The following is a 13,390-nucleotide window of genomic DNA, read 5'->3' as shown; positions in this document are numbered from 1 at the left end:
TAGGTGTGCGGTGATACCTCATTGTGATTTTGTGATTAATGATGTTAAGCATCTTTTCATGTAACCTCTAGGCCATTTTGAAATCTTCTTTGGGAAAATGCCTATTTTTTATTTGGATTGGTTTTCATTATTGAGTAGTGTGAGGGTGTGTGCGGATTGTGTGTGTGTGTGTGTGTGTGTGTGTGTGTGTGTGTGTGTATTTTTCTTGTATAGAACTATATGCTGGTGACAGTTGGAGCCTGGGTTCTCTGCACAGAGACTCTGATGTGGTCCTTTGTAAGACGGTCAGTGAATTCCTGATAGGTGACTTGGTAAACACAGTCAGAAGTGAGCTGTAGGTCTTGGAAATGGCATCAAAAACAGCTTTGGCAAAGTTGCCCAGAGGGTGGCAGTGCAGCCCCTGGCTGAGGTGTAGTAGTCATAAATACCAGCCATCATCGTAGCTTCTTGGGCACAGAGGCTGAGACAGAGCCAGTGCCTCTGGGCAGGGATGAGGTGCACTGGCACAGCCACAGCAGCAGGTCACCTTGCGTGGCATGGTGTGGGGCTTGTGGATCTTGTTCCTCCAGTAGCCTCGCCGTACAGGGACAATGGAAAACCTGGCCAAGACGATGGCCCCATGGATGGCTGTGGCTACCATCGAGCACTTAATACCCAGAACAGCATGTCCATTGTAATCTCTGCTGGCAACAAATACCTTGAACCTGGTCCACTGGCGAGCAAGGGTTTGCTTTTGAACAGTCATAATTTTTAAAACCTCATCCTTGAGGGATGCCCCTAGGACAAAAAAAAAGTCAATGATCTCAGATTCCTTAATGGGCAGGGAGAAGAGAGAAATCTCCACCAGGGACATGATCTTCGTGTCCTTGACCAGGCAGCCCAGCTTGGTAATGGGGATCCACTTCTTGTCCTCAGCCTTGCCTCCACAAGCGCCTTGGCCTTGGTCTTAGCCATGGCCCAACCATAGCTGTAACCCCAGCCCTGGATGCTGCTGCTCAAGCCTCTGTGGAAGCCAACATGACCTCCCATTCCAGGGCCCCCAGGCCCTCCAGGTCTAACTAACACCAGTGTCATCCGCCACTTGGCGTTTTCTCAAAATGTTTATATATTTTGGATATTAGCCTCTTACCCAATATCTGCTTTGCAAACTATTTTCTCCGATTCTGTACCTTTTCATTTTGTTGATTTCTTTTGCGGTGCAGAAGCTTTTCAATTTGATGTAGTCCCACTTGTTAATTTTTGCTTTTGTTGTTTGTGCTTTTGGTGTCATGCAAAAGTCATTGCCAGGATTGGGGCACCTGGGTGACTCGGTTGGTTGAACTTCTGACTCTTGATTTTGGCTCAGGTCATGATCTTATGGTTCATGGGATTGAGCCCCACATTGGACTCCGTGCTGACAGCACAGAGGCTGCTTCAGATTCTCTCTCTCCCTTTGCCCACTCCTTTGCTTGCATGCTCTCTCTCTCAAAATAAGTAAACATTAAAAAAAAAAAAAAAACAAAAACAAAAAAACATTGCCAAGATCAATATTGAGGAACTTCTTTCCTGTTTTTTTGTTGTTGTTTGTTTTTTCTAGGAGTTTTATGGTATCCGGTCTTAGGTTTAAATCTTTGACCTATTTCAAGTTAATTTTTGTGAGTGGTATAAGATGAGGGGGTCCAGTTTCACTTTTCTGTGTTTATGCCATTTTCCCAACACAATTTGTTGAAATACTATCCTTTCCTTACCGGGTATTCTGGCTGCCTTGTTGAATGTTAGTTGACCATATATGTAAGTGGTTTACTTCTGGGCTTTCTGTTCTCTTCCACTTGTCTGTGTGTCTTGTTTTTATGCCAGTACCATGCTGTTGCAATTACTAAAGCTTTGTAGTATAGTTTGAAATCAGGAAGTGTGATGCCTCTGGCTTTGTTCTTCTCATGATTGCTTTGGCAATTTGGGCTCTTTTCTGGTTCCATACAACTTTTAGGGGTTTTGTCATTGCTTGGTTTGGTTTCTATGTTTGTGAAAAATGCCATTGGGTCTTTGATAGGGATTGCATTGAATCTATAGATGGCTTTGGGTAATAGGGACGTTTTAACAATATTAATTCTTCCAATCCATAAGCATGGAATCCTTTTCCATTTGTGTAAGGTTTGATTTCTTTCAATGATGTCTTGTAGTGTTTGCTGTACAGATCTGCCTTGGTTAAATTTAGTCTGGGTATTTTGTTTTTGATGCTACTGTGAATGGGATAGTTTTTACCTCTTTTTCAGATGCTTATGGTTACAGAAATGCAACTGATTTCTTTGTCAATTTTATATCCTGCAATTTGACTAAATTTATTGTAGTTCCAATAGTTTTTTGAGTCTTCGGGATTTTTCTCTATATACAACATAAACTGCAAGAAAATTTTTGCTTCTTCCTTTCCAATTTGGATGCCTTTTATTTGTCTTGCCTAATTCTTTTAGCTAGGGTTCCCAACACTTGTATTAGGAGTGGTGAGAGTGGGCATCTTTGTCTTGTTCCTAATCTTAGAGGAAAGCTTTTGATTTTTCACTGCTGAGCAAGTTAGGTGTGGGCTTGTCATGTATGGCCTTTATTGTGTATGTTCCTTCTGTTTCCAGTCTGTAGAGTTCTTAAAATGAAAGGATATTTTGTCAAATGCTTTTCCTGCATCTGTTCAGGTGACTGTGTGATTTCTATCTTTCATTCTATTAAATGGTGGTATATGAAACTGATTTGCCCATGTTGAACCACACTTGATCCCAGGGTAAATCCTACATAGTCATGGTGTACAATCCTTTTAATGTGTTCTTGAATTTGGTTTGCTAATATTTTGTGGAGAATTTGCAGATCTACAGTCATCAGAGATACGGGTCTTTAGTTTTCTTGTAGGTCCTTATCTGGCTTTGATATCAGGGTAATGCTGGCCTCACAGAATTGGCCTAGAAGTATTCCCTCCTCTTCAATTTTTTGGAAGAGTTTGAGGATTGTTAACTCTTCTTCACGTTTGGTAGAGTTTGCCAATGAAGCCAGTTGATCCTTGAATTTTCTGTTAGGAGGCTTTTGATTACTAATTCAATCTCTTATTATTAATCTGTTCAGATTTTGTTTCTTTCTGATTCAGTCTTGGTGAATTCTGTGTTTCTAGGAACTCATCCATTTCTTCAATTACTTAATTTGTTGGCATGCAACTGTTCATGGTAGACTCTTAGGATCCCATGTATTTCTGTAATGTCTCTTCTTTCATCTCTGATTTTGCCTTTTTTTCCTTAGTCTAGCTAACAGTCTGTCAATTTACCTTTTTGAAAAATGTTTTGTTCTTTTTTTGTATTTTTTTCTTGTCTCTTATTTCTGATCTTTATTTCCTTCCTTCTAGCTTTGAGCTTAGTTTGTTCTTTTTATAGCTCTTTAGGTGTAATGTGAGGCTGTTTGAGATCTAACTTCTTAACATATGCATTTATCATTCTAAACTTCGCTCTCATAACTGCTTTTGCACAGGTTTGCTGTTTCCATTTTCAGTTGATAAATTTTATTTCCCTTTTTATTTCTTCTTTGACCCCACTCATTCAGAATTGTGTTGTTTCCACATATTTACAGATTTTCCAGCTTTCCTTTTGTTGACTTGTAGTTGCGTACCATTGTGGTCAGAAGATAGATTTCAATCTTCTTAAATTTGCTAAGACTTGTTTTGTGTCCTATCATATAATCTATCCTGGAGAATGTTCCTTGTGTACTTGGGAAGAATATATTCTGTTGCTATTGGATGGAAAGTTCTATATGACCGTTAGGTCCATTTGGTCCAAAGTATGATTTAATTCTAACATTTCCTTGTTGATTTTGTCTGGATGATTTACCCATTGCTCTAAGTGAAGTATTAAAGTCCTCTACTATTATTCTATTCTCCACTTCTCCATTCAGATTTGTTAGTATTTGCTTCATATATTTAGGTGCTCCAATGTTGAATGCATAGAGTTTACGATTATTGTTATCATCTGACTGTAGTGACCCCCTTTATTATATAATGACCTTCTTTGTCTCTTACCACTTTTGGCTTAGTTTGTTTGGTCTAAGGGCAAGTACAGTAATCCCTGCTCTTTTGGTTTTCACTTGCAAGTAGTATCTTCTTCCATCCCTTCACTTTAAACCTATGTGTGTTAAAGCTGAAGTGAGTCTCTTGTACATAGCATATAGTTTTTTTTTTTTAATCCAGCCATTCTGTGCCTTTTGATTGGTGAATTCAATTTACATTTAGAGTAGTTATTGATATGTAGGGATTTACAACTGCCATCTTCCTGGTTGCCTTCCTGTTCTATATTTCCATTGTTCCTTTTCCCCAGTTCTTGCCTCCCTTCTGTTCCCCTCTCCTTCTGTTTCAACTCTGTAAATTGATTTTCCACAGTAGTATATATGGTTTCCCCTTTATTTTTTGTGAATCTAAATTTTTTAACATGAGGTTTACATAAAACATTTCATACATGGAAGAGTCCATTTTATGCTGATAGCAACCTATCTTCATTTGTCTATAAAGGGTCTATTTTATTCATCTTTTACTCATATATATTTTCTGACAGCAAATTTCTTTTTATATTGTGTACTGTCAGCAAATTATAGTAGCAAGTTATTTTTAATACTCTTTTCCTAAAGGAAAAGGTGAAAAGTACTCAAATTCAGAAAACTCTAATTCTGTAATACGGTATATTATAGTTGTGGCTAATATGCCATTCTATAGAATTAGAGTTATCTAAATTTGAGTATTTTTCACCTTTACCAGTGTAAAGATGGTTTCATGTCCCTGATTAGCATCTTTTTATTTCAGCCTGAGGAACTCCTCTTAGCATTTCTGCAGGGAAGACCTAGTGGTGATAAATTTTTTCAGCTTTGGCTATTGGGCAAGTCTTTCTCCTTCATCGCTAAAGTGTAACTCTGGCTGGAAGTTTTTATCTTTTGAGACTTTGAATGTCATTCTAGGGTTTTGCCACTGAGAAATACGCGGACAGCCTAATGGGGCTTCCTTTGTAAGTTACACTCCCCCAGCCGTCTTTAGGATTGATTTTTGGTGGTTTCCTTGTATCATGTCTGGGAGGTGTTTCCACATTGAGATACTAAGGTGATCTATGTGAACTCTGTGACTTTGGATGTTCAAGTCCTTTCCCCCAGGTTTGGGGAATTTTCAATTATTTTTCAAACTAAATTTTCTGCCCCCTTCTCCCTTTGGTCTTCTGCATCATTTGAGAATTTGTATTCTCGAAGTCATTTATTCTGTCTTCCAACTGCTCTATTCTACAGAGACTTGCTATAGTAGTCTTCATCTCATTCACTGAATTCTTCAACTCCAGAATTTGGTTCTTTTTTGTGATTTCTCTCTGGTGATTTCATGTTTTCCTTCCTAATATCATTGAGTTTTCTTGTAGCTCGTCGTGTTCTTCAAAACAGCTATCCTGAATTATCAGCTAGATCTGCAACATCCTGTCTTTGTGTGTAGTCGTTGAATTATTGGTGTCTTTTGGAGGGTGAAATATTTTTTCATGTTTCTTGTACGTTTGCAAGGCTATTGTCACATTTGAAGTAACAGACGCCTCCCGAGTCTTCACTGGTTGCCGTCAGATGAGGTACTATCACTGGTGTCACTACGTCAGAGGTGTCCTCAGCCTTAGAATGGGTGAACCTGCTCCACTCTTCTTGCTCCCTCTAGTGGCAGAATTCTTAAACTTTTCCATCTTTTCTTGTAACTCAAGTCTAGCTGCTGGAACCTTTTGTTTTCCAGAAGGTGGTGCTATAGCTCCACAGCTCTAGCGTCTGATTTCTCCCTTGCCCAGACTCTTGGTCCATTTTTCTGAGAAAACTCTGATCACTGGGCCTGCTCTCACTGCCCCGCTCAGGAGCACGCGCGGGGATCCAGCACATAGTGAGAGGTGGCGTGAATTTAACTCAGGGCTTTGGGGAGGCCTGTGGACCCAGTGGGGCAATCTGGTGGGGAGGTCTTTGAGTGGGATACTCCCAGAGGCAATATGGGCAGACTTCCTGCTGAAGTCTTGAGGAACTGCATTCTTTTAATGCTCTTTGATATTCCTATCTACAGTTCCTTCACCTTGTCTTCCCTCCCCTCAGTCATGAAGTTCCCACTTCAGTACCCTGGCTGTCACTGGACAGAAATGGGTTTCTCCAGCCATGACCCACACAACTGGCACCGCTGGGCACTCACAGCTTTCCACCTCCTCTGAAGGAGAGGTGACCACTGCCGGACAGCCCCGTGCAGCTAGGTGCTGGGTACGTAACTGTCAACAAAAGAGTTTCCTTTTTAGGTCTCTACTGTAAAGTTTACTAACATTAAAAAAGGAGAATCAGCTTTTCATTAATGAACAAAGAGTTAAAAAGAAAAATGTCAGTTTGAAAGATACCATTTACCCCCAATGATTTTTTAAAATTCTATTAATTCCAAAAGACTAAAGAATATGGAAATAATGAAAGTGATACTCACCTGTGATATTCACTTCTCAAGAAAGAATGCTCCAGAAAAAGAACTTGATAAAAACTATAGCAATAAATGACAGTACATTGATAGAGACCTGAATGTTTTATTGTAAGAAATACCTTTACTTTGACCCAGTTAACAAAGGAGATTTTAATAAGACTTCAGTTTTCCGTTGAGGGAATAAATTGGGGAGGGGGGGGGCGGGAAAAAAGGGTGAAGACAACATCTAAACGTTGGGGAAAATGTGGAGGGGACAATGCAGGCTTAGTCTGCTTTTATACAGTTGTTTGGGAAACCGCATTTTAAAATCTAGTAAAAAGTAGTAAGTAGAAATTTTTGCCAATTTTTGTTCTTTATTAGGCAATGTTTCCACGTGAGAAAAGTTCTCTTATAGCTCTAAGTTAATAATTTATTTAATAATCATTTCATATTGTAAGATTTAAGTGTTACATTTCACCTTAGCAGACTGTAATCCAGAAGTAGTATAAAATAGTATTTATATATATATCATAGCAGGAAATAAAGGTGATATAATAATCACTGTTAATGATTTTCACTTTTAAAGAAATACACTTCTATCAAACTTAAGAGGAATCCTTTATGGCCCAAAGGAATGGAACTCAAATTTTTAACGAGTTATTAAAAGAAAATTTAGAATATAAATTAAAATGTACTTGAACAAGTTCCAAATATACTTATTATTAAATATAAAGATGTTAGCTCTGGTATGTAGGAAAATATTTACAACTAATAAAAGCATATCGTAGAATATACATGTTCTCTATATAAAAATACATAAAATATTTCACAGTCCAAACCAAAGGATCTTTTCGAAACCAGGTTTTATCCATGCAACGCTATTACAATACCATCCCATTAGCACTACCGGAACTCATACATGCATGGAAGAAATCTAACAGTAGCCTTCATTTAAAGCTCATACTTCCTTCTTAGGGCCTGTACATCTTCTAAAGTATAATGTTTGTTTGGTGTGTCTGAGAGGTCATCAAAGAGCTGTTCAATTTGCTCCTTTTGGCCCTTGCTAATTAGTGTCAACATCATCTGGAAGAAGGAGAAAAACTGTATTAGCTTCATTTAAAAATGAACATTTTAAAGTTACAGACACCCTAAAACAAAAATCAGTATCTATGTTTTGCCACTTACCTTGAACCTTTCTGCTTTACTTAGATATAAAAGATGCTGATACACCAAAGAAGGATCTTTCCCAATAAGATTATTTTTCAGAGACTGAATGAGGAGGAGGAATGTATCCCCTTCAAGTTTGTTACTCAACAACACTGGCAAATCTTTCGGTTCAGTGACGGCTAAAAGGTGTGCACAGGCCTCTTTATCGTTCCTCGTGCTGATGGCATTTATGACCTGACCAAATTCATAGGCATTGGTAGGCCTGGCGATCGGGAGTGTTTCACGGTATGCTGGTGGCCCATTGGTTGTGTCCTCCTTCCTGGTGGCAAAACGGTCACTGGACACCTCCTCAGAGGTCCTTTCAGGCTCTTCTTCATGGCCTTCGTTCACCTTCATGAGGAAAAAAAAATTATACTGTGACACAACAACCACTGCACAAATTCTAAGCTCTATTTATTAAAATGGGAAAGAACTGAAAAACACTGGTAGACTCTATTTTAGTCAAATTCTAAGTGAAAAAAGTGTATACTTTATAATGAATAGGAAAACCTACTCTTTTTAGGAAGTGTTAAGTATCCATTCATGAAAGTATGTTTTTAAGTTTAAAAAATTTTTGACACTGAAAATATCATGAGGTTTAGTTTTCTATGAAAGAAGACCTATAACAACTTTACCTCTTTTTCATGACAAATATTTCCTCACATTTAACAGAGACATGAACTTAAAATATTTTTTCTTCCCTCCTTGGAAAATACTTCTAGTTTCTCTCACATATTCGCCTCTTACTCTTAGCGGAAATGTATGATAAATGGGATGATATTAGCATCCACAAGGACACAGGAATTCATGAGCTGACCTTCTTCACTGACGCCAAACGAAAAAGCTAGAGCGCAAGACACGGAGTTTGATTCTGGGATACTCCAAAATCTCCGATTAGGCCAGTCTTGTTTCAGAGTGCTAAAAAGGTCTCAATCAATCAAAAAAATCCCTATGGGGTATGGCTGGCAGGGCCACGGACACTGAATGAGTCCTGTCAGGATTCTCCAGGTGTACCCTGAAGCAAATAGGCTTCCAGAGCAATCTGGAGCAGAAACAATGCAAACTATAGGCCAGATGGGGGTGGCTGGGGGAGAGAAAGGAGAAACCTCAGGAATGCAGACTCCCAGTACCCTCGATGGACACAAGCTGGGATCTACAGTGGCTAATTATAGCAAAGGAAAGTTTTGTCTTTATAACTGGTTAAAATGTCTTTATTGGACATCCAAGTAAAAAGAAAACAAAAAATTTTTTTTGTAGAACTCAGAGAAATAGGATTTTAGCATCTACGAAATCCCCCAAAGAGTACTTTCAAAGTTAATCAAATACAAATACCTCTTGAATTTCAATTTTCCTTCTCTCTTTTTCTTTGTTGAATGATGCATTATCCTTAAGGAGTCTGGTTACCTCTTCCAGTTCCATCTTTGCCTCAACAATACTTGAATCCAGCAGAAGAACTTTATTGAGATCGTTTAAACTTTTCTGATAATCCTGAAAGTAGAAAGGCAGAGAAAATAATTTCTATGACAAAAGAAGAGGCACAGATTAACCCAAACAGAAGTGAGACTGAGGGGCGGAGTGGCACAGAATGTGTGCGGTGGGCTCCCTGTAGTGTCCTGATTACAAAGGCCCACAAAGTAGTCTCGGACTGAAGTATTAAAACCCATAAAAGCGAGCACAGAATCTGGAGTTCTTAGACTCCAGTTCACTTGTGTATCACAACCATCAGTCCCGGATGTACAGGAGGCGTTTGCTGTCTGCGAAATGAACGAACAGCCTCATGTTAGTAGTACCTAACTAAACAAGAAACTGGAACGGGGGCGCCTGGGTGGCTGTCGGTTAAGCGTCCTAATCTCGATTTCGGCTCAGGTCACGATCTCACGGTTCATGAGTCTGAGCCCAAGTCAGGCTCTGTGCTGACAGTGTGGAGCCTGTTTGGGATTCAGTCTCTCTGCCTCTGTCTTTCCCGCCCCCACCAAAGTGAACAAACTTAAAAAAAAAAAAAAAAAAAAAGAACAAGATCCAAAAGCTTTCCTACTCGAGTTTTCACAAAGCTGTACCAAGCATAAATGAAGTAGTGATATGAGCGGTTTAAACTTTTATAAAGGGTGATACAAATGTCAGTTGTCACATCATATCCTGTACCATAAAACCCTTCAAAGCTGTATACTGTTCAAATAGGCTAGTGTCGACATTTATTCTTCCATCGAGTCAGACAATACGCTGGGAAAGGTTGAGGGCAAAGAAAAGGCATCTAAACGCATAGCAGAATGTGGTAGCTGAGACAGAGGCCACAAAATCAGTCTGATGTGACAGGCCATATTCTAGAACTACAGACTACACCAATGTTCTGATTAAGCCAAAGTTAATTCTGTGACAAGGCAAAGAATTGCAATGATGTAGAACGTCCCTAAGTATTCATGACCTACCAATAACAGCCTGCTCTGGAGGCTGGGGCACGGGGGTTACGTGACATTCCTGGGGGACTAGCTGTGATGCCACATCCCTTCTCCCTCTGTCCAGCAGGACACTGCAGCAAAAGTGATTTGTTTAAACAGATAAACTTAAATCTGCTCAAATTCATTAAAAAAGGTAAATTGTTTACAAACGATAGTACATTATAAACTATTAGGAACAAACCACATACCACTGTGTCAAAACAGTACAGCTGGAACCAGCTACAGAAAACCCAAATGACACCGCATTTCCATCCTAAGTGCTCATGCTAGGAACCATACCGAAAGGCAAGCAAGTGGGGCAGCAGGGCAAGCTGAGGTAGTTCCTGCTAACTCTGACCATTCTCAACATTTTGGAAGTATTAGTTTACTCTCACAGCAGCCCTGTACATACTAACTTCTGTCCCCATTGAAAAGGTAAGGGAACTGAGGCACAGAGATATAATTCTTGGGATGATCGAGGCAGCAATGACCAGAAAGTGAACGGGAATACAGTTGTGGAATCCTAGCGAGATGCCTGAAAACAGATTTGTGAGCTACAGCCTTGGAAATGAAAGTCCACCAGTCACGGAGGCAATATGTATGGTTTTTCAACCCATTCAAGAAAAATCTATGCATAAAGAGCAATCTGTCTGGTTGAAGAAGACCTAAGAAAATAGGAAATACACTTCGGTAAGAGTTAAAACAGAAGCGAGCAAATGTAAAGAGAAAAAGAGCCAGAAAAGTGGAGACACTGGAAGACAAGGGACCGCGGGCCAGATCCCAAAAATGGTCACGCAGCCTGGCCCTGGCCCTTATGGAAGTTTCTGTCTTATGAAGGGAAACAATATAAAAAAGTAAACAAACGAGTAAGTATGAACTATCACTAATGCAAGTAAGAAAACCAAGGTTTCCGATGATACTAATGAGGAGGAAGGAGTCTTTTTTTTTTTAATTTTTTTTTTTTTAACATTTATTTATTTTTGAGACAGAGAGAGACAGAGCATGAACAGGGGAGGGGCAGAGAGAGAGGGAGACACAGAATCTGAAACAGGCTCCAGGCTCTGAGCTGTCAGCACAGAGCCTGACACGGGGCTCGAACTCACGGACCGTGAGATCATGACCTGAGCCAAAGTCAGACCTTCAACCGACGGAGCCACCCAGGCGCCCCAAAGGAGTCGTCTTTTGACACAGTTGTCAGAGAACACAGGACCTGAAGACAAACAGCCACGGGGGACCTGAACACAAACAGCCACGCGGGAGGGAAGAGCAGAGCATACACGAAGAGAAAAGTATGGCTTTGGCAAAAAGGAAGACGTTCAAAGTTGCTAATTATACCATTAGGCCTTAAAAAAAAAAAAGTATAATCACATGTGTTTGTGATAATATATATATTATTAATAGATGCACTTAAACTGTAATAAGAGTTATGTTACTTTTTGATATTTTTGGCCTTCTAGCATACCCAATTAATTGGCTGCAAATTCCTTAATGCAAGCACGATGTCTTATTTACCACTCCGCTCCCACAGTCTAGCACGTACGTAAGCGGCACTCGATTAAAGAAATAAATTCTAAGACAAATACCATATGATTTCATTCACATGTGGAATTGGAACAAATGAACACGGGGGTGGGGGAGGAGGCAAACCAAGGAAGACTCTTAACTCTGGAGAACAAACTGATGGTCACCAGTGGGGAGGTGGATGGGGGTACAGGTGAACTAGGTGTTGGGGATCAAGGATCTAGGCGCTTACTGTGATGAGCGCCAGGTGTTACACTAAGCGCTGTATCACTAAATTCTACACCTGAAACTTGTATTGCGTTGTATGTGAACTGAAATTTAAACAAAAACTTGGGGAAAAAGGAATTCTAAGTGAAAGCCCCGTGATTTTTAAAACTGGTGTGTGTGTGCGCGTGCTACTAACTACAGGCAGGGCACCTGCTCCTCGTGAGCCTCCGCGCCAGCCCCTCCCAGACACGCCGAGGAAGTGGATCCAGGCATGACTTCTGGTGCGTTTTGTAAGCAGTTGTCGCTTTTGAAGATACTGAAACTAAATTCGCTTGGCACATAACTCAAACTACAGGACGTATAAACAAAACTGCAAGAAATCAAACCAGAAAAACAAACTGCCGGCCTCATAAATCTAGTGGGTTGGATTACTCAAATTTGGGATCATCTTTCTGCAGAGTACAATTTCTAGAATGCATTCCAAAGGAGTATAAGAAGTCTTTCGTTAGGTACACCTCTCACATTGTGTCAGGAAGACAAGTTCCAAGAGTCAGGCAACCAGCATGGAGTAAAACTGCTCTAAGAGTCTGGACACGCATACACTCCTGAGTCATCACACACACCTACCCTCACGTACCTGAATTCATCGAGCTCAGAAAAAGCTGAGGGAGTTTTGAAGAAGCCTCTCTTAATTCATGGTGCCACATACCATCTAAGGAATCTATACGTGAGGTTTATAAATGAGCGTGTTGCTAACAAAAAAAGCAGGAGTGGGGGGAGGGGGGGGGTCAGGTCACGTGCACACTGTGGCACAAACCTGCAGGGAAGGTGGCGCACCCCAGCTCCATGGAGACGGGAGTTCCCGTGCTCAGGACCCTTCTGGGGTCCTCTACCCAGCTGTTCATCTGCATCCTTTATAACAAACTGGGAGGGGCGACAGGGAGGGCAGGCAGCTTCGTGGCTCCAATGGTCTGGAGGTCACAGCACAGCCTCCGAGCGGCAACCTCAGTGCATGTGCGATGCACAAAGTCCTGACTCCTCAAGGCACAACGAGCACAGCTCCTATGCTGCACTGTAGAAAAACATGACCGCCCTCTCCCAACAAAACCCAGGTTTTACAGAATATATTTTTAGTATTTCCCCATCAGTGATGGGCAGGAACTAAAAGAATTACCTCAAACTCAGTAACGTCAAACCTAACTATCCCCCTCCCCACTCAAGCCTCTCCCTCCTCCTGAATACCCTCCATTATTGCACTGCACCACTCAGCTACCCAAGCCAGTAACCCTGGAGGTACCACCTTTGTTCCTTCCTCTGTCCATCTGCTCAGTAGGTCCTGTCGACTTTACCTTCAAACAACCGTCAGTTAATCTCTCTGTTACGGGCTAATTGTGTTCCCCTCCTAAAAATTCCTATGCTGAAGTCTTAACCCATAGCACTTTAGAATGTATACTTCAGAATGTAATTTGAAGACAGGTTCTTCTTCATTTTTTAGAGAGCGAGCAAGCGAGTGTAAGCGGGGGAGGGGCAGAGGGGGGAGAGAGAGAATCCTAAGCAGGCCCCACGCTGTCAGTGCAGAGCCTGACGT

At 40.7% G+C, this 13,390-nt stretch overlaps 1 protein-coding gene and 1 pseudogene across 2 annotated transcripts in view; both read right to left on the bottom strand.

Moving 5' to 3' along the window:
* Positions 1-215: 215 nt before the first annotated feature.
* Positions 216-1,130, bottom strand: LOC132664350 (small ribosomal subunit protein uS5 pseudogene; annotated as a pseudogene).
* Positions 1,131-6,537: 5,407 nt separating this feature from the next.
* Positions 6,538-13,390, bottom strand: part of SPAG1 (sperm associated antigen 1) — a 70,985-nt gene continuing 64,132 nt past the window's right edge. For both annotated transcript variants that reach the window (XM_060611014.3, XM_060611017.3), the window contains 3 exons: positions 8,972-9,127; positions 7,619-7,990; positions 6,538-7,516 (listed from right to left, as the gene is read on the bottom strand). In XM_060611014.3, the coding sequence (XP_060466997.3) occupies positions 7,385-7,516; positions 7,619-7,990; positions 8,972-9,127 (660 nt within the window). In that variant the 3' untranslated portion in view covers positions 6,538-7,384. The remainder of the gene's footprint in view (positions 7,517-7,618; positions 7,991-8,971; positions 9,128-13,390) is intronic.

This window comes from Panthera onca, chromosome F2 (genome assembly GCF_046562875.1).
Source record: "Panthera onca isolate mPanOnc1 chromosome F2, mPanOnc1 haplotype 2, whole genome shotgun sequence".
Taxonomy (NCBI): Eukaryota; Metazoa; Chordata; class Mammalia; order Carnivora; family Felidae; genus Panthera; species Panthera onca.
This window is presented reverse-complemented; position numbering and strand designations above follow the sequence as displayed.